This window comes from Bufo gargarizans, chromosome 5, assembly GCF_014858855.1.
Source record: "Bufo gargarizans isolate SCDJY-AF-19 chromosome 5, ASM1485885v1, whole genome shotgun sequence".
NCBI lineage: Eukaryota > Metazoa > Chordata > Amphibia > Anura > Bufonidae > Bufo > Bufo gargarizans.
In genome coordinates, this window is record NC_058084.1 from 30765177 (window position 1) to 30785352 (window position 20176).

General features: G+C 46.9%; 1 protein-coding gene across 1 annotated transcript in view; it reads right to left on the minus strand.

Moving 5' to 3' along the window:
• FZD6 (frizzled class receptor 6) overlaps positions 1–16305 on the minus strand; it is a 50348-nt gene extending 34043 nt beyond the window's left edge. The window contains exons 1-2 of the mRNA XM_044294684.1: positions 16161–16305; positions 3658–4007 (exon numbers count right to left, since the gene is read on the minus strand). Coding sequence (XP_044150619.1) covers positions 3658–3837 — 180 coding nt within the window. The 5' untranslated portion in view covers positions 3838–4007; positions 16161–16305. The remainder of the gene's footprint in view (positions 1–3657; positions 4008–16160) is intronic.
• Between the last annotated feature and the right edge of the window lie 3871 nt (positions 16306–20176).

Below are 20176 nucleotides of genomic sequence, written 5' to 3' on the forward strand. Positions count from 1 at the left end.
GTAGGGGTCTGGACTGTCGGGTCCTGCACGATCCCGAGCATGGAGGGGCCATGGCGATGGTTTAGCACTGGGGTTCCATCAAAGCGTTCTCCTGCATGGCACCAATTCTGATCACCCGGTTTTGCCAGGCACAAAGGGATTTATGTAAAAAAAAAAGACGACGATGTGTGGTTTTGATGGAGGTCTCGAGGGGCTGAAAGGGGCATTTTGGTTATAAGATGAGATCTCCTGCAGTCCCATAGAGAATAAAAGGAGCGGCACAGCACATGCTCGACCAACTGCTCCATTTATTTTGGGAAACGAGGCCCCTGTTAATCGGTGTGGGTTCCAGCAGAGGTCAGATCTATCCTGTAGATAGGGAATAACTTTTTAGAACTGCCATACCCCTTTAATTGCCCCAAATTAGGTTTGCAACTCTCCAAAGTGACTGCATATAAAAGCGATAGGGAAAGGACCGGAAAATAGAAGACCCAATTCTCGTGACCAGCGTGCATGAAAATGGTAAGCAGCTCCCGTCACGCCAAGGCTGACACGTTATGGAAATGCTGCAGGCAACAAGCAACAGGAACAATGAGTAAAATGTGTGAGCAATGAGAACACAAAAGGGTTTCACGACCTGTCATGGAAAATAAAGAGTCACGACCTGTCATGGAAAATACAATACACGCGCTTATCACTAATATATGACCTTCGTGATGATGGCCCTGAAACGGACCCAGAGACGCCAGTTACAGATCTTTTATTCAGGCCGCGTAAACTACCAAGTGATACGGTATCTGAGAGAGTTCCTGCGCCTGATGAAACCTGTGAGCTTCGCCCTGGAAATGCCATTGTTTTCTATGGCTCAGCGCCAGATTAAAGAATGCCGTTTCGTCTTGCAAAGCTTTAGTCTACACGGCCAAACATTCCTAACAAGACAAGCATTATAGAGAGCGAGACAAGAAAAAAAAAAAAAAAAAAAAAGACTCAACTGAGAGATGGGAACGAAACGACTTCCAAAAGGCTCCGTGACAGGCCGGTCAAAATATTGACTCCAAGATATGGACAAGAGCAAATTTCCTGGTGTTTATCACTCAGAGGGGAAGAACGCTTCTAGACAACAGGGGCTTTTATACCAGCGGACTTCATGTGGGAAGGAGCAAGTTAAGAAGTAATAAAGATGTCTCGGAGAGGGACCATACCTGAAGGCTGGAGTAGAAAGTAGGGAAATTAAGGCATGACGATTAATAGTGGGCAATGTTTTGATCAGGACCTTCAACTATTAGTCGGGGAGAAAAGTGGTCACAAAGAGTGTCTCAAGCTCTGGAGGACCCAACACGTCCATGCATTACCAGGACAGCTCACTTATTTCAATGGGAATTCTGTAATGCATCACTCCCCCTGTGGTGGCGCCAAAGGGAAATTGAACCCCTAGCTCCTGGTCCTCTCACCGATTACAGCTGGTTGCTGGGATCCCTGTGATGAGCTTTTAATTGGGGAAACCTCTTAAAAAACATTATAAAACATTTTGTTTAAGTGGACAACCTCTTCAAAGGGATTTTCTGGGATTTTTTTTTTTTTTTTTTTTAAATCCCACTCCTTCCCCAAAGCTTGCAGGGACTGTAAATAAAAATATACTTACCTGCTGCCTACCGCTTGGTTTTTGCTCTGGAGGCAGCAGTGACATGACAATTGTAACACGTCAGCATTTAATAGAGTCACTGGCTGCAGCGCACAGGACCCCGTCTGTGTGGATGTTGACAGACGGAGACCGCAAGTGCAGTGCAGGCAACCCAGAGGCTGGGGGGGGGGGAAGCAGGTAAGTATGTTTCTCTTCACAGGTCCTGCTAGCTGGGGGGGGGGATTTAAAAAGAAAAACAGACAACTTAAGACTACTTAAAGAAGCCTTAGACCACTCCACTAACTTTTAATGCCCATCAAACGAGTATCACACTTCACCGGTAATCCGGTTTCCTGGAAGTCTCCTTGACAGCACACCTGAGATTGTGTTCTTCCTGTCCTGTCAGAGGAAGGCAGAGATTAAATCCCCACCTGTACCTTAAGGCCTCATGCACACGACCGTTGTTTGGGTCTGAATCCGAGCCGCCGTTTTGGCTGCTCGGATGCCGACTCATTCATTTCAATGGAGCCGCAAAAGATGCGGACAGCACTCCATGTGCTGTCCGCAACCGTGGCTCCGTTCCACGGCACCGCAAAAAAAATATATAACATGTCCTATTCTTGTCCGCGATTTGCGGACAAAAATAGGCATTTATATTGCCGGCGGCCGTTCCCCAAATTGCGGAAGGCAACACGTGCGCCTTCCGTTTTTTTTAGAAGTATTAGAATGTATGGGCTCCGATGAGCCGAAGTACGTTTTTCATGAAGTCGCGCGTGACTTCGTTGCATAACTTCGGTAGTTGATTTTTAAACTGGAAAACCAGTAACAACTACCGAAGGTCCCTGAATAACGAACTTCGGCTCATCGGAGCCCATACATTCTAATACTGTACGGAGCTGAATCTCCGTACAGTATTATTCCGAAGTTTTGAACGAAGCAACTTCGGATTAAGCATCCAAAGCTCGCTTTGCTCAACTCTAGTCATAAATGTCCAGACAGGACAACCCCTGTAAGAGCTGGCAGAATGCTGCCACTCAGCCATCACAGGGAAAACCCAATAATACAAATGCAACTGTGAACCAAGATAATCGCCTCCCTGTAATTTACGGCCATATGTTAGATCTGCAAGACCCAACTAAAAACTAAATATGCCAAGGCTGGCCTTCCCGCCTGATAAGAAAGCGCAGACAAGTCTTTGCACTATAGTCTGGCAGACAGACCGACTATGAAAATGAAGTATTTCGCCTAGACAGCCCAAACAGTATAAAGCTGCTGGGTTGAGAACTGTTCCCAGAATTGCTATATTTCCTTAAAGGAGTTATCTGAGTGTTTAATATTGATAACTGACCAATCAGCTGTTTGCAGAGCGCCGCAGCCTCTTCCTAGGTCAGTGACGTTGCGTTTATTGGTCACGTGACCTAGGCGCAGCTCCGTCCCATTCAAGTGAATGGAGCTAGCCTGCAATACCAAGCACAACCACTAGGCAGTGGATGCCATCGAGCTTGGCTGTGGTGTTCACGGGAGCACCGAAGCCTCTTCATAGAGCTGATCAGTAGTAGGTGCCAGGCATCGGACCTCCACCGATCACCTACCTTGCAGATATTGATCACGCAGACATCCCCTTTAAATAAAGTGAAACACAGCCGACACTAAAAACTATGACTTTGGGGCAGCCCCAATAATATGCACATTCAGGTTGGTGTAGGTTACTCCAATGGTGCAGAAGAAGATGAGCAGCTACCATACAGCTCCGCCGCCGCTCATCTCCAGGCATGCAAATTCATCCTGTCCATCCCAGGTTTCCTGTACAGTGCATTTTGTAGATGTCTATAGGACACTTACTGGTTTAGTGATGGATGTTAGATCGGTAGGGGTATGACCACTAGGACTCCCACAGGTTATCGGTAAGTGGAGCCACAGTCCCCATCCCTGCACATCAGCAGTGGGGAGCACTTGTATGGACACGAGCACACTCACTCCATAACCCTTTAAGAAGCCATGTAGATTACATTTGGTAGAGATGCTCATGGAGTAAGTACTTCATAGTAAACACTTACCTCAATTCGACTTGCTGCGATTGCTTGGTCGTAGTGCTCCAAAAGGTTTGGAAAGAACGTCATATTGTAGGACATTCCTATACATCTAGGCACCATGATGGGTTCACAAGTGAACAGACTGTGAGCTTTTACAACAGGCAGCAGAAAGGCGTACAGGACGGTAACCCCAAAACGCCACATCTTAGCGGACAGCGGAGCCTCAAAGGCGTGATCACAGTCCACAGAGTCCAGGCTGAACGGCACGAGGTTAGGAGACTATGAATGGCGACGTATCCTTACAGCGACCATTCCCTGGAGGTAACACGAGGCCAGGCAGGGGAATATTGCAGCAATTATGTCTGGTGAACATCCTGGTTATGGGGGAAAACAAAACAAGATAGAGGTTAGCACCAGGGACAACAGACATATAAAAAATATGGAAGCTGTATAGAAGAATGAATCAAGAAAATAGACATACAGAAGTGACGACAGGCCGAGTGACACTATAAAGTATGAGTGACGTCACCAACCCTGGATACGCGTATAAATGACGGCACCCCGGGGGTTGTTTTAAACAAGGACTACGACCTCTCAGTTAAGGATCCCTTAGGGTACGACTAGAGATGAGCAAATTTTTCAAAAGTTTGCTTTGTGACCAAGCGCATTTTTTTGTAAGTAGTGGGTGCAATGACAGGGAGCTGCGATACCGCCATCCCCCATCATTGTACCTTTCAGATGCCGCGTTTATACATGATCGCGGCATCCGAGTGTAAAAACTGTGTGAAATTAACATTAAATCAAACTTACCGCATCCATTTGCACGTGACGGGCCGGCCACCGCCATCTTGCTTGTAAATCAGGCGCGAAATCTCACACGGTGGGAGATTAAGTCATCACGCCGGCCGACGGGATTTCGGCCGAGATCTTCAGTCAAGATGGCGGCCCATCGCGAGCAAACGGAGTAGGTAAGAATTTATTTTATTTTTATACTATTTCAGGTTAAAAAAATCGATTCGCTTACAGGAAGCATGAGGAAATTCAGCTTCGAGGAGAATCTAATTTATCCTGAAATTCGTATCGAATTCCACTTCGTGGGATTAGATTCGCTCATCTCTAGGTACGACCACACAGTGTGGTTATGTCGCAGTTCTGACAAGCGCACTGTGGTCATGTACCGCACAGCCATACAGGCCACAACGGGCCCTAATTAAATTAATGAGGACCACACCGTTTAGTCAGTGTGCATCATTTATGGCCACGTGGCACTCAGTATACTGAAGGGGTTTTCAGATCAGTGGGGGCCCAACAACCGTGACCCCTGCCGATCAGCCAATTGAGAAGGCGCCAGCGCTCGCAGTAGTAGCACCCCTGCCTTCTCTCAGCTCACCAAGCACAGTGCCGTACAATGTATAGTGGCTGAGCTTGGTATCGCGAGATGCAATGGGGCCGAGATGCGCATAGGCCTCGAGACCAGTAGAAGTCACGTCACTGTCCTACGAAAAGCTGAGAGAAGGTTTTGGCGCTACTGCAAGCGCCATTGCCTTTTCAAACAGCTAAATGTCGGACCCCCACTAATCAGATACTGATGACCAGAGGATAGGTCATCAGTAAAAAAACACTTTGAAAAGCCCTTTACCAATGCAGACCAACTAAGCAGAGTGGTCCTCATTAGTTTAATTATGGGCAGCTGTGGCCTGTATGACTGCGCAGTACCCCAACGCGCAGTGCGGTCAGACCAGAACGAGCACCAATCAACAATATACAAGTCAATGTCGCTCACGGAATCATTCCTAAAACTTTGTCCCCATTCACTTTGCACATGTCATTGGCGTTTTTTGGTGACACATGAAAGATGTGATCACCTGACTAAAGGGTGTCTGAGCTCCTCATGGGTGGCATGATTGGGGATAAGTGTTTTTCGTTCCCAATCATCGTCCCATGCGTAGAAGGGCCCAGCTCTAGTACAGTGGACTGCACTACTGAAATGATAATAACCCCAGGAGCCGGGCAGTCAGCTCCCGCTGCTCCCAATTTGTGGCTCCTTTTTTTAACGGCCGTCTATGGCAGGCCGTAAAGTAAAACCAGTTTCCAGGTCTGTGATCAGAAGTCATGGTGGCAGAATGGCAGCAATTCTGCAGTCCACAATCATTCATAATCACAGTCCTAACACGAGCGACTGAGTGCGAAATATTTTCATCCTACTACTAAATATCTCCTGCCTAGATTAAGTCTACAGACAAGTATGGCAACTGCAGCAGGTCCCCGATTGCACAACTACCGGAGATTATTGCTTGTTCAATCCTATTTTCCCACTAGAGATCAGCAGCGTCAAACTTGCATGGCAGCCAGCTATCCCACTTCTACTGGAATATCATGCATGCTCAGGTAAAGCTGTGCATACACAACATCTCTCTCCCGATCCTCCCATACACATGCATGCTTGGCTCACATAGTTTGGATCAGACAATGTAAAGAGAGGAGTCACACAGATAATAGCAGTATATTAGGAAATGAGCGATCACAAGACAGGGACAAATGATGGGGGGGAGGAAGGGTGTAAAGGGAAACTGTCTTAGCTGCCCATAGCAACCAATCCGATTCCACCTTTCATTTTCCAAAGGAGCTGGGAAAAATGAAAGGTGGAATCTGATTGGTTGCTAAGGGCAACTAAGCCTGTTCTACTTTACACCAGTTTTATTTTTTGAACAAGACATGCTGAAATTGTTCCCATAGATTTCTCGATAGGGCTTGACAAATACAGGTTCTTAATGTACTAATCTAAAATCACCACCAAAAACGCTATTTTATTTAAAAAAGAATAAGCTTTGCCTTGTTCTCGGAGGAGACATTGTTTACCGGGAAAGGCTACTTTCACACTAGCGTTAATATTTTCCAGTATTGAGATCCGTCATAGGGTCTCAATACCGGAGAAAAATGCTTCAGTTTTGTCCCCATTTATTGTCAATAGGGACATAACGTAACTGAACAGAACGGAACTCTCCAAAATGCATTCTGTTCCGTTCTCATACCGGAGAGCAAACCGCAGCATGCTGTGGTTTGCTTTCTGTCCTGGGATGCGGAGCAAGACGGATCCGTCATGACCCACAATGCAAGTCAATGGGGACAGATCCGTTTTCTCTGACACAATAGAAAACGGATCCTTCCCCCATTGACTTTGAGAGGAGTTCATGACGGCCATGATAGCCATCCGTCTTGGCTATGTTAAAGTTAATACAACCGGATCCGTTCATAACGGATGCAGATGGTTGTATTATCAGTAAGGGTACTTTCACACTAGCATTAAAAGGTAGCCTGTCACCGGGATTTTGTGCATAGAGCTGAGGACATGGGTTGCTAGATGGCCACTAGCACATCCGCAATACCCAGTCCCCATAGCTCTGTGTGCTTTTATTATGTAAAAAAAAAACAATTTGATACATATGCAAACTAACCTGAGATGTGTCCTGTCCCTGACTCATCTCAGGTTATTTATGTATCAATTTTTTTTTAAATACAATAAAAGCACACAGAGCTATGGGGACTGGGTATTGCGGATGTGCTAGCGGCCATCTAGCAGCCCATGTCCTCAGCTCTATACACAAAATCCTGGTGACCGGTTCCCTTTTAACGCTAGTGTGAAAGTACCCTTACTGATAATACAACCATCTGCATCCGTTATGAACAGATCCTGGTCACAGGTTCCCTTTAAAGTTTTCCGGTATTGAGTTCCTTCCTAGGGGCTCAATACCAAAAAAAAAAAAAAAAAAAAAAATATATCAGTTTTATCCTAATGCATTCTGAATGGAGAGTAATCCGTTCAGTATGCAGTTCAGTCACTTTTACGGTATCTGGACGGAGAAAATAGCCAAAAATTCCGGAACACATTAATTTCCATTGAAATGTATTAATGCCGGACCGGTACCAAGTCCGTCAACGGAACTGCCTGCCGGAATCCTCTAACACTAGTGTGAAAGTACCCTAACAAAAGAGTTTTTGCTGAACCCTCCAGTAAAAACGCTCAGGTGTGAAAGAACCCCTTAAGATACACCATTTTGCCACACAATTCTCCTAGTTATCCAACCAATAGTTGGGATAGAGTCAGAGAAAAGCATCTATCCCTGCAGCCCGACCCTGTGATGAACCTGGTGCATCTGTAGGCTACTTGTCCTTAGGGTCCTTTACACCGGCTGAGAATCCCGTACATAATTGCTAACGAGCGTTCATAAAACCACTGATTACCCTATAAACAAAAGAAATCCTCATTCATTGGGTAATAGATAATTCATGCGGTCACAAAAATCATCATTTGCTGGCGGCAGATCGTGCTGTGTAATCATTATCTGCTGCCAGCAAATAACTAGTCAGTATGGGGACAAGCGATGGCATTAGCGTTCGCTCCTCCCCATACCGTGGAGGAGATCGCTGCATGCATTAGAAGTCTCCTCCGCTAGCGAGTAGATGATTGACAGGAAGTAACGCTTCCCTCACGAGAATTGCCTGCTCTGTTGTCCCGTGTAAAGGGACCTTAAAGGGGTTGTCTCACTTCAGCAAATAGCATTTATCATGTAGAGGAAGTTAATACAAGGTACTTACTAATGTATTATGATTATCCATATTCCTTCTTTTGCTGGCTGGAGTCATTTTCCATCACATTATACACTGCTCATATCCAGAGGTTATGACCACCCTGCAATCGAGCAGCGGTGGTCGTTTTTGCAAACTATAGTGGAAAAAAAAAACCGCTGGCCTATGTGCACTCTCACGGTCCTGGACACAAGAGAAGCCGGCACCTTTTCCTTTACCCTGGGTTCACACCTGAGCGTTTCTGAGACGCGCGTTTTACGCGCGTATTTGTCGCGCGTTTTTATGCTCGTTTTTTGCAATAGTAAACACGTTTAACGCGCGTTTGTGTGATTGACTGCAGTGTTGTCCAATGAGTCTATGGGCCAAAACGCGCGACAAACGTCCAAAAAAAAGCTCAAGAACTTGTTTATGCGTCGGGCGTTTTGCAGCGCGTTCAAACGCGCTGTAAAACGCTCAGGTGTGAACCAGGGCCATAGGGAAGCATTGGTTTTCACGTGTTGAGCGTTTTACAGCGCGTTTGAACGCGCTGTAAAACGCTCAGGTGTGAACTTAGGGTTAGTGTGCAAGCACGACCACTGCTGCTGGATTACAGGGTGGTCGTAATCATGGAAACGAGCAGATACAGTATGAGCAGTGTATAATGTGATGGAATAGTGAATCCAGCCAGCAAAGGAGACAATATGGAGAATCACAATAAATTAGTAAGTGCCTTGTATTAACCTTCTCTACATGATAAATGCTATTTTATGAAGTGAGAACAACCCCTTTTGGCTTCATGCACACAACAGTGTTTTTTCACTGTCAGTGATTTTGCTTCAGTGGTCTGTGTCCGATTTTGCTTCAGTTGTGTTTCCTTGTGTCTTTTTTTTTTGTCTGACAGGAAAAAAATAAAAATAAATGAAAGGTTAATGAAAAGTGTAATTTTATTGCACCAAGGCCTTGTAGAAAAAAAAAAAACGGACACGGATGACATACCAATTGTGCATCCGTTTTTTTTTTTTGTTTTTTTTATGGATCAATTGACTTGAATGGGTCCGTCCTCCGTTTTCCACTGACAAGAATAGGACAGGTTATAAGGTTATATTTTTTTGACGGACTGGAATCACGGATCACGGACGCGGAGAAAAAAAAAAAAAGAGGACTATCAGTTTTTTTTCACAGCTCCATAGAAATAATTGGGACCTCCACTAAACTGTGAAAAATGACGGAACGGACGCGGATGCACACAGCGGTCGTGTGCATGAGGCCTTAAGGTTAGGGTTTCAACACTTAAGACAGGATTATTAAATTTGCAACAGAGATTTTATGTAAAATGCCAGATTCTATATGAAAGTCCATAGTGAAATATAAAGCACAGTACGTTTTAGTTGTTTTATGTTTTTGAGCCCACGTCTTTTTCAGAACATTGCAAGGTCTGGGTATGGCTTTTTTTCCTGGTGTTTCCCACAGGCTTCCCTATAAGATTAGAAAAATACCATAAAAAAAGGTAATGTTACAAAAATAAAATAAAAAACCAAAAACAAGAAATGTGTGTGACGGAGACCTGTGAGGAGTTTGGGTACACGTGTATGTTGTATCTAGGGGTGTAGCTCCTGGGGCCTAATACAAACCCTGTAATAGGGCCCCTACCTGCCACGTGCAGTTTATAGCATCTTGTGTGGCAGAGAGGCCCATCAGAGCCCACGTGCGAGTGCCACCTCTCTTAGGCTAGGTCTACACGACGACAATAAGTCGTGCGACACATAGGGCACAACTACACTGCAACATGTCACGCGACAATTTTTATAACGATAGTCTGTGGTGTCGCACTGCGACAGTCGCAGAAAAATCAATTTTGAATACATTTTTTGCGAATGTCGCATCACAGTGAGACACCATAGACCAGGCATGCTCAAACTGCGGCCCTCCAGCTGTTGTAAAACTACAACTCCCACAGTGCCCTTCTGTAGGATGATAGCTGTAGGCTGTCAGGGAATGATGGGAGTTGTAGTCTTGCAACAGCTGGAGGCGCAAAGGGTGAGAGCATGCCTACCATAGACGATCATTATAAAAATTGTCGCCAGACATTGGTGCTACAAATGTGGTCGTGTAGACCTAGCCTTACTACCACACCTCCGTCCTACCTCTCCCTCCTCTTCTGCCGCCATTCATTTTCATGCGTATAGCTTTCACAATGCTAATTACATCCACAGCCGAGGATCAGCCCAGCATTAGCCCCAGGGAAACTGATAAGGATCTGACAATCCCAAGATTAGATCTCAGCGTCTTCTCTTCAGTCCACCTTGCCAATGACTGTGGCGACGACGCAGACGAAAAACACGTGAGGCTCCAGCTGGCTCCTGTCATTAACAAGCAAATATGACAACTAGCAACACACTGACCAAAAATGGCCGCCGACCTGCTGCTACACTGTAATATACCTGTATGCGTTTCTGTGAGTCTATAGCCACAGCCAGGGATAAAGCTTTTCTTTAGCTTATCTACACTTCTTGTTATAGTAAAGGGTGAAAACGCACACGACCATATCGGCAAATCGCAGATCCACAAAATACGGATGAGGTCCGTGTGCTGTCCGTGTTTTATTTGCAGACCCATTGGTCCGCAGTTTGCAGGTATAGGCCATTTTTTTCTGGAACGGACCTACGGATGTAGAAAGCACACGGATGATCCATTCCGCAAAAATATAGAACATGTCCTACCACTTGTCTGCAAAATGCAGACCGCATTGACCCATGAAGTCAATGGGTCCACAAAAAAAAAAGGCGGATGCAACATGGACAGGGTCTGTATTTTGCAGACTGCAAAATGGATAATGGTCACGTGCATGGGACCTTATTTGCACACGTGTGCCATCCATGTTTTCCATGGACAGCATACAGATAAACTGACTTCAATGAGTATATTCAGGCTTCCATTTATTTCTGCGGACAAAAAAACAAAAAAAACAAAGCTTTGTTCTGTTTTCTGGACCAAACGCGCACATTAAGGCCGAATGCACACGGCAGTGAGTGGTCCGTGGTATGCCGGCCTGGATTCCTGCTGACAGAAGGCGCGCACGGCGTCATTGGTTGCTATGCGCAGACCGGAAGGACGGATCCGGCATTGCGGTATTTTTACTAATACATTTCAATGTAAATTAATGCCGGATCCAGCAGTGGAATTTTGGACGGAGATAATACCGCGGCATGCTGCGGTTTTATCTCAGTCCTGAAAAGTCAAAAAGACTGAACTGAAGACATCCTGAACGGATTGCTCTCCATTCAGAATGCATAGGGATAAAACTGATCAGTTCTTTTCCGGTATTGAGCCCCTAGGAAGGAACTCTATGCCAGAAAAGAATAACGCTAGTGCGAAAGTACCCTAAGGGCGGTATTACACTGCCTGATCTTCAGGCAGCACAAGTGTCACTGGATGATAATTATCCATTGGAGCTCGTTGATTACACAGGCCGAAGCAAACTTCGAATGAGGGAGGAAAGATCGTTACTGCAAAAATAAATAAATGACTGATGAAAAGGGTCCCTCACTGCTGATTTTGCCATGAATCCGCAGCAAATCTGTGGCAAAATCCACATATTACATGCAGATCTGCGGCGGAAATTACCCTAGGCACTGCAAAGGGTAAAATCCACAGTGGAGAGCTGCAGCATAAGGCCTCATGTACACAGCCGTTGTTTGGGTCCACATCCAAGCCGTGATGCGGACCCATTCACTTTAACGAGGCCGCAAAAGATGTGGACAGCACTCCATATGCCGTCCGCATCCATCGCTCCGTTCTGTGGCCTGGCTGCAAATATATATATTTTTATATTATAGAACATGTTCTATTCTTGGCCTTTTTGCAGACAAGAATAGGCATTTCTATCATCGGCAGCCCGTTCCGTAATTTGCCGACATCCGTGTTTTGCGGATCCACAATTTGCAGACTGCAAAAGGACACTGCGGTCGTGTGCATGTAGCTAAAATCCAGAAGGTGAATACATTTACATTGTGGGTTTTTTTTCCGCAGCCACACACTGATCTGCGGCATTTCAGTCCAGTGCGGGCGTACACCAAGGGCTGTTTCACACGAGCGAGTCCATTGCGGGAATCACGCTCCGTGTGAGAGAGTGTGATCCTCTGCTCTGGACTTGCAGGAGCGCACGGCATTATGATATGTGTCTCTGCATGGCCTTTTTTCCACAGAATCAAAGTGACAGAAAGCTGTCAGTATGACTCTGTAGAAATAAGGCCATGCAGAGACACATAGCATTATAAATTATAATAATGCCGCGTGTTTCTGCAAGTCCAGAGCGGAGGATCACACACGGAGCGCGACTCCCGCAATGGACTCGCTGGTGTGAAACAGCCCTAAGAGCTTCATACATAGTTCTTCACCATTTTTTATAATGAATTTCGAGTGCTGTTCATATTTTTACACGCCTTTTAGTGGAATTTTTAGGATAGTGTCACACAGTTTTTGGAGCTGAAGCCACAAAAAAGCACAAAACAAAATGCACTGTATGTACTGAGCTTTAAATTTCACTATGGCCTTTAATGTATTAATAATCATAATAATTTCCACACCAAGTGCTCAATTTCCACCCACAATTGAATTTTCTCCACACAATAGCCCAGATTTACTAATCCCATAGACAGTATACAGATTTATCACTGGATGATAAATGTGTCGCAGGGACGGACACTTTACGTACTATTGGCTGACAAATCTTTACCAGAAATGCATTTCTCCACAAATCCTGCTGATTGGGCAAAAACAGGATGAAAGTGTCCACAGCAATTCTCCCAAGTCTAATCTAAATTTGAAAAATTAGTCAAAGCAACTACAAAAAAGGCAAGAAAGAAGCGGCAATATGGTGACAGTATTTAATTTTGCCAGGGGAAGCCATGGTCAGCTTCTTATTTACCTCAGTGACTATCTGCCTGGGCCCGGGGGCTGAGGACAAACATTTGCACATCGTATAGATGAACCTTTTGGGCAAAATCCCCACAGGTTCAAGCCACAGTGGACCACAACAAAATGGCGCCCGCATTTCATGTGTCCATGCAGCATAAGAGGACAGCTCGGCCTACGGTTCTCTTCATGGCGTTCTCTCACCGTCGCACCGATATCACGCAGGCACCAGTTTTTTGTTTTGGGCTTGGCAGGATTACTTGTGAAATTTACATAAGTTACTTCCCCCAAGGCAAGGAGCAGCGAGGCGATTGCCAGCCCTGTCAGTCTTGACAACTTGATACCCTTCGTCTAAAACAGGCCTCAATTTCACACTTTTTTGTTAGGATTTCAGAGTGAAAAAGGACAGAGGCCATATTTACCACCATACTATATATCCAAGATATGTCTGTATCCAGGAATCTACCTCAGACAGGCCCATTTTCACTGGACTGAGCAGCAATACCGGACATGGCCCCTAGAACAAGGGTGGCGCTGTCAGTAGACGCGCAATGGATCTGGATATTGCAGCCATGATACAGACGTTCACATTCATCCATGTTATGGACTAAGCGAGGAAAACAAGAAAGAAGGGAGTAAAAACTAAAATGCTGGCCACCAGCAGAGCCGCCCTCCTCCTGTCCTTAGGACGTGACAAGCAGGAGTCGCAGGGACAATAACCACACACATCCACACCTGTGAAAACACTTGGCTGACCTCAGCGCAAATGTGTACATTACATGACTGCAAATAAGCCAGAGAAAAACCTGCAAATCCGAGAAGTCTGAAGAGGAAATCAACACCTCGCTATAATAAACCAGATACATACAGTTGCAAGAAAAAGTATGTGAACCCCTTGGAATTATATGGATTTCTGCACAAATTGGTCATAAAATGTGATCTGATCTTGATCTAAGTCACAACAATAGACAATCACAGTCTGCTTAAACTAATAACACACAAAGAATATAATGTTTCCATGTTTTTATTGAACACTCCATGGCCCCATTAACTTCTATTGAGCTGTGCCGCTGCCTTCTCAAACAGCTGATCGGCGGGTGTCGGATCGCCGCCGATCAGATACTGATGACCTATCCTGAGAGTAGGTCATCAGTATCAAAATCCCAGAAAACCCTTTTAAGGGGCAGTCCAGTAAAAGTGCCCCAGAAGAGGTGGACGATAACCAGTAACCAGACTTGTTCCCATTACTCCCAGTCACCTATACATTGCACAGAGCTGTCAAGTCTGCGATTACACAACGTGTCACAGCTCCCAGGACAAACCACCCACCTGCAATGAGAATTGATATTATGCTAAGACGGCAAAATAAACCACGGCGTGAGAAGGGCGGTGATCACACAGGGCCGTGTCAGGTCATGGGTTAGGAAATGGTCCAGACAAGACTGTTCAGTGTTTTTGGCTGTGACAGAACACGGATACCAATAAGCGTGTTTGGACCACATCACGGACCAAAGTGGTGCATGTCTCCGAGATGTCTTCACTGACCCACGGTCCATGGAAAACCACTTATGTGCGAACACATTAAAAGTCAGTGGAGATGTGTGATGAACATGGAGAACATGGACAGCACATGTCCGTGATTCACTGCAGGGTGAACCAGGCCTTAGGCTGGGGCTACACGACAACATGTTTCACGCAACACATAGGGCACAACTACACTGCAACATGTGTCGTGCGACAATTTTTATAATAGTGTATGGTGTCGCGCTGCGACACGACAGTAGCAAAAAATCCATCCAAGATGTTGGATGGATTTTTTGCTACTGTCGTGTTGCAGCGCGACACCATACACTATCATTATAAAAATTGCCGCACGACATTGGTGCAACACATGTCGTCGTGTAGCCATAGCCTTAGGGCTCATGCACACAAACATATTTTTCTTCTGTTACTTTTTTTTCACAGGTCTGTATGGGGAACCATTCATTTCAATGGTGCTTGGAAAAAAAATAAAAAATAACGGAAATGACTCCATGTGCATCCCGTGTCCGTATGTTCGTTCTGCAAAACAATAGAACATGTCTTATTCTTGTCTGTTTTGCAGACAAGCACAGAGCACAGGCATTGTTACAATGGACCCGCAAAAACAAAAAAACGGATGCAACACGGACATCACACAGATGTCATCCGTTTTTTGTTTTTTTTGCTGATCCATACATATGGTTGTTTGCATGAGCCCTCAGGATAAATTCTCACACGGCAGATTTTTTTGCAAAAACATCTCCATTCAAGGACAAGGAACAAATACTCAGCCACAGAAATTTCTTGGCGATGTATCTCTTGCACCTCTATGGCCCCTGGCGGGCTGTCACCCCGTGCCGCCACTGGCACCTACAGGAGAGCCATGTTCACTTACACATCAGATATTGTTAGTGGATCCCCCAATCTCTCACATATGGGGGTCAACCTGACTGCCCCCCACTGCAAAGACAAGCTGGATTTTACCTTGTCCGCAAAAGATAAGCGGCAACAAAAGGTCTCCGACAGCTGCTTATCTCTCAGTCTATCTGATCACATCATATAACAATGTAAATAGAGAACCTGATTGTTCTGTGGGAGATAAGCAGCGCCAGCAGAGTCTGGCAGCCCCTGCTCTCTAGTACAAATAGACATGCAGAGCTATGGGAGCCAGGGTCTCTAGCTGTCATTGTATGTCATCAGATCTGGCGCAAAAAAAAAGTCGCATTCATTTGCAAATACTAATAGGAGCCACTTTGATGGATTTCTATGGGAAGTAATAACCATGAGTCGCATTGCAATAAAGTCGCAGCATGTGACAACCCCCCCTCAAGAATGCAACACAGCGGCCTCCCCTGTGACCCCAGTGCACCTGTTTCCAGAATATAACCCCCCTCCCCCAGCCTTTCCCATCTCCTCTCTTTATTGCCTGCTGATCTGTTCACCGCCGTCTCCATCTGTATAGCCCCCCGGCTGCTCCCATTATCCCCCGCAGAGAAGCCGCCTCCTCTCCTTGTCATCGATCTTACCTGCCTGGCCGATCGATTCTCCGGGGTCACCGTGCCAATGTAATCCACCTTGTGTGAAGCTCGGGCGATCACCCGGATTCCCATCCAGCCTGCGCCCGCCCCGAGAGCGATCCTCTGATCCCACGATGTGCATAGAGTTTCCTGAAGTTCACTTTGAAGCCCGCCCTCTGATTGGGCCGCAGCAGCCCCCATTCTACCTGGCGCGCCCTCTGATTGGCTGCTCCGGGCCCCCCTCCTCGTAGACACGCCCTCTGATTGGCCGCGCCGGCCCCCAATCCTTTCTTCACTGAACTTTCACTGCTGATTGGCTCCAGTCTTTACAATCGGAGGCTTTCGTTTATGGGAGGCTGACAACAATCAGTGCTAATGATTTATTCATCATCTGCTGAGTGAAAGCTGTGACCTCCCTGCTGGGTGTCATGAGGAGAGGCCACTGGGACCTGCACTCACAGGCTGAAAGCCGAAAACTGGCCAAAGATCTAGTCACCTGCCCTATAGGGATTATTATTAAAGGAGATCTGCATGACCTCCACACATAATGATTAATAAAGGGGTCTGCCACCTTATGGGGTGGCTGGGGGGCAGGGGCGGACTAGGAACTTAAAAGTGGCCCTGGTAAAAATACTAAAAGTGGCCCCATTTTGTAGTTGGGTCCAAATTGATGGAAGGCAAGTCCAGCAATACCATATTGTGGCACATTATACCGCCCCAACAGGACCAAATACCACAGTCCATCACATAAAACTGCCAGCAGCACAAAATACATCCCCAAAAACTACCCCTGGGAGATTTCCCTGTAAGGTCTATGGCCGATCCGCCTCTGTCCGGGGAGCTCTGTGGAATACTGTGGCCCTATGTTTTCCAGCTACGTTCCCCAACCTGTGGCTCTCCAGCTATCAGGGCATGATGAGAGTTGTGGTTTTATAAAATAAAACGTGATGTGAACCCAGCATTCCACTTATGTGACATGAAGGGCACCATGCTGGGAACCAGGTTTGCCCCCTTTTTGCCTATAAAAAATAATTATTTCATTTTTAATTAAAACTAGCAGAAGGACCCGGCGTTGCACGGGTATATTTCATCTATTTCATTTAATGTTTGTGTGTCATTAAAATAAATCAACATTATCCACTGTAACAGTGACCTCCACAGCCCCCCACACCTTAACACTAACCCCCCCACAGTGCCCCGTCTCCTTAAAATGGGACCTCCACAGCACACCACCCCCTTAACAGTGACCCCTACAGCACCCGCCCCTTAACAGTGACCATAGGTTATAGTCCCCTTAACAGTGACTGCCCCTTTAACAGTGATTGCCACAGTACCCCGCTTCCTTAACAGTAACATAGTAACAGTATATAAGGCCGAAAAAAGACATCTGTCCAACCAATTCGGCCTGTTATCCTGCAAGTTGATCCAGAGGAAGGCCTCCACTGTACCCTGCTCCCTTAACAGTGACCTCACAATACCCCGCTGCCCCTTTAATAGTGACCTCCACAGTCCCCTCCTCCCTTAACAGTGACTTCCACAGCAGCCACCCCTTTATTAGTGACCTCCACAGTACCCCGTCTCCTTAAGAGTGACCTCTACAGCACCCCGCCCCCTTAAGAGTGACCTCTACAGCACCCCGCCCCCTTAAGAGTGACCTCTACAGCTCCCCGCCCCTTAACACTGAACTCCATAGCGGACCATCCCCTTAACTGTGACCTCCACAGCATCCTGCCCCCTTAACAGTGACCTCCACATCATCCTGCCCCCTTAACAGTGACCTCCACAGCAGCCTGCCCCTTTAACAGTGACCTCCACAGCATCCTGCCCCCTTAACAGTGACCTCCACAGCAGCCTGCCCCTTTAACAATGACCTCCACAGCAGCCGCCTCTTTATTAGTGACCTCCACAGTACCCCATCCCCTTAACAGTGATTTCCACAACACCCCGCCCCCTTAACAGTGGCCTCTACAGCAATCTGCCCCATAACACTGACCTCCATAGCAGACCGTCCCTTTAACTGTGACCTCCACAGCAGCCTGCCCCTAGGGTGGTCAGAGGTCCGGTTTTAGGGCGGGCAGTCCAGCTTTCAGACTCCCTGTCCTCCGTCTGACCCAGGGCCTGGATGGACGCAGGGATGTCCTTTTGAACAGCTCACTCTCAGACAGCAGCACTGTGCTGTCTGAGCGTGAGCTGCAGGGAGAAAGTCACCCTCCCTCCCACCCCTGCAGCTGACAGAGGTAGATTTTTACCTTAATTTGTTCAATCTCCGCCAGCTGCGGTGTGGGAGGGGGCGTGGCCTAACCGGATCGGCGTGGTTTAGTGGGACCTGGGGGCCTGGTTTTTAAGTCCGTCTTTTGAGGATGGCCTGAATAGCCACCCTACCTGTCCCTGAACTGTGACCTCCACAGCACTCCGCCCCCTTAACAGTGTCATCCACAGTGCCCTGCCCCTTTAAAGCTGACCTAGAACAGTGAAGAAAAATGGCTGGGTTGGTATGGAAACCTGGTTTAAAACTGTGCGCATGTGGAGACTAAAGGCCTGCGAGCTTCTATTGGCTGATAAGGGTCATGTGACTAGTCTTCTAGTCCCCCACAATCTAAACTTTTGATGTGATTTGTCCCTATGACATATCAAAAGTTTACAATGCCACTTTACAACCACCACTAGGGGGAGCCTATTGCACATGGATTTATACACCTCCCATTGAAAACAGTGGAAGTGGTGTTACAGCCATGGCTCTCCTCCTGGTAGCCTATTTAAAACTGTGTTTCGCCAGCAGAGGTGGCCCCTATTTTGTAGGCGGGTCCAAATTGACAGAACGGAGGGCAACACGAATAGGCAGGGAGAACAGGTGGGGTCAGAAATACCTTAAAGGGGTTATTCCATCTTAGACAATGGGGGCATATCGCTAGGATATGCCCCCATTGTCTGATAGGTGCGGGTCCTACCTCTGGGACCCGCACCTACAAGGAGAACGGAGCAGAGAAACTTTAGGAGGGCGCACTGCGCATGTGCAGCTGCCCTCCATTCATTTCTATGGAGCCACAGAAAATAGCCGAGCGCTGGCTTGGCTATTTCCGTCGGCCCCATAGAAAAATTTATGGGAGCGGTGGCCGCCCATGCGCGGTGTGCTCCCATTCACTTAAATGGGAGAGGCGGGGAACTGCGCCTGGTGGGTGGACAGACCCCGAGAAATCCGGGGTCCTCCAGCCACAACTCTCCCCGGCTCCGTTCTCCTTGTAGGTGCAGGTCCCAGAAGTGGGACCAGCACCTATCAGACAATGGGGGCATATCCTAGCGATATGCCCCCATTGTCTAAGATGGCAATACCTCTTTAAGGCAACACAATATACCGCCCCAGCAGAATGAAATACCAAGTGCAGCACAAAATACTGTCCCAGCAGAACCAAATACCACAGTGCAGCACAAAATACTGCCGCCCCACTTCAGTATAAGGCTACATGCACATGACCGTGCCATTTTTTGCGGTTCGCAAACCGCGGATCCGCAAAAAACCGGAAGTCGCCCGTGTGCCTTCCTGCAATTTGTGGAACCGGACGGGCGGCCATTGATATAACTGCCTATTCTTGTCCGTTTTGCGGACAAGAATAGGACATGTTATATTTTTTGGGCAGGGCCGCGGAACGGAGCAACGGATGCGGACAGCACACGGAGTGCTGTCCGCATCTTTTGCGGCACCATTGAAGTGAATGGGTTCGCATCTGAGCCGCCAAAACGGCGTCTCGGATGCGGACCCAAACAACGGTCGTGTGCATGAGGCCTAACTGTATAAAAGTCCTGAGGATACAGTTTAATTCAGGAGGGCACCTGCCAGATGCATAAGTACCTGATGGTCCGAGTATTAATTAAAGCTGAGAGTATCACATGTACCCTGCCGTAAAGAATGCTCAGGTAGCCCCCTGGGCATCGGCCCACCAGGAAATTTCCCTGTAGGGACCATGGCCAATCCGCCTCTGTTGGCCAGATATCCTTGCCTGCATATTACGGTACTTTTTGCAGCCTGT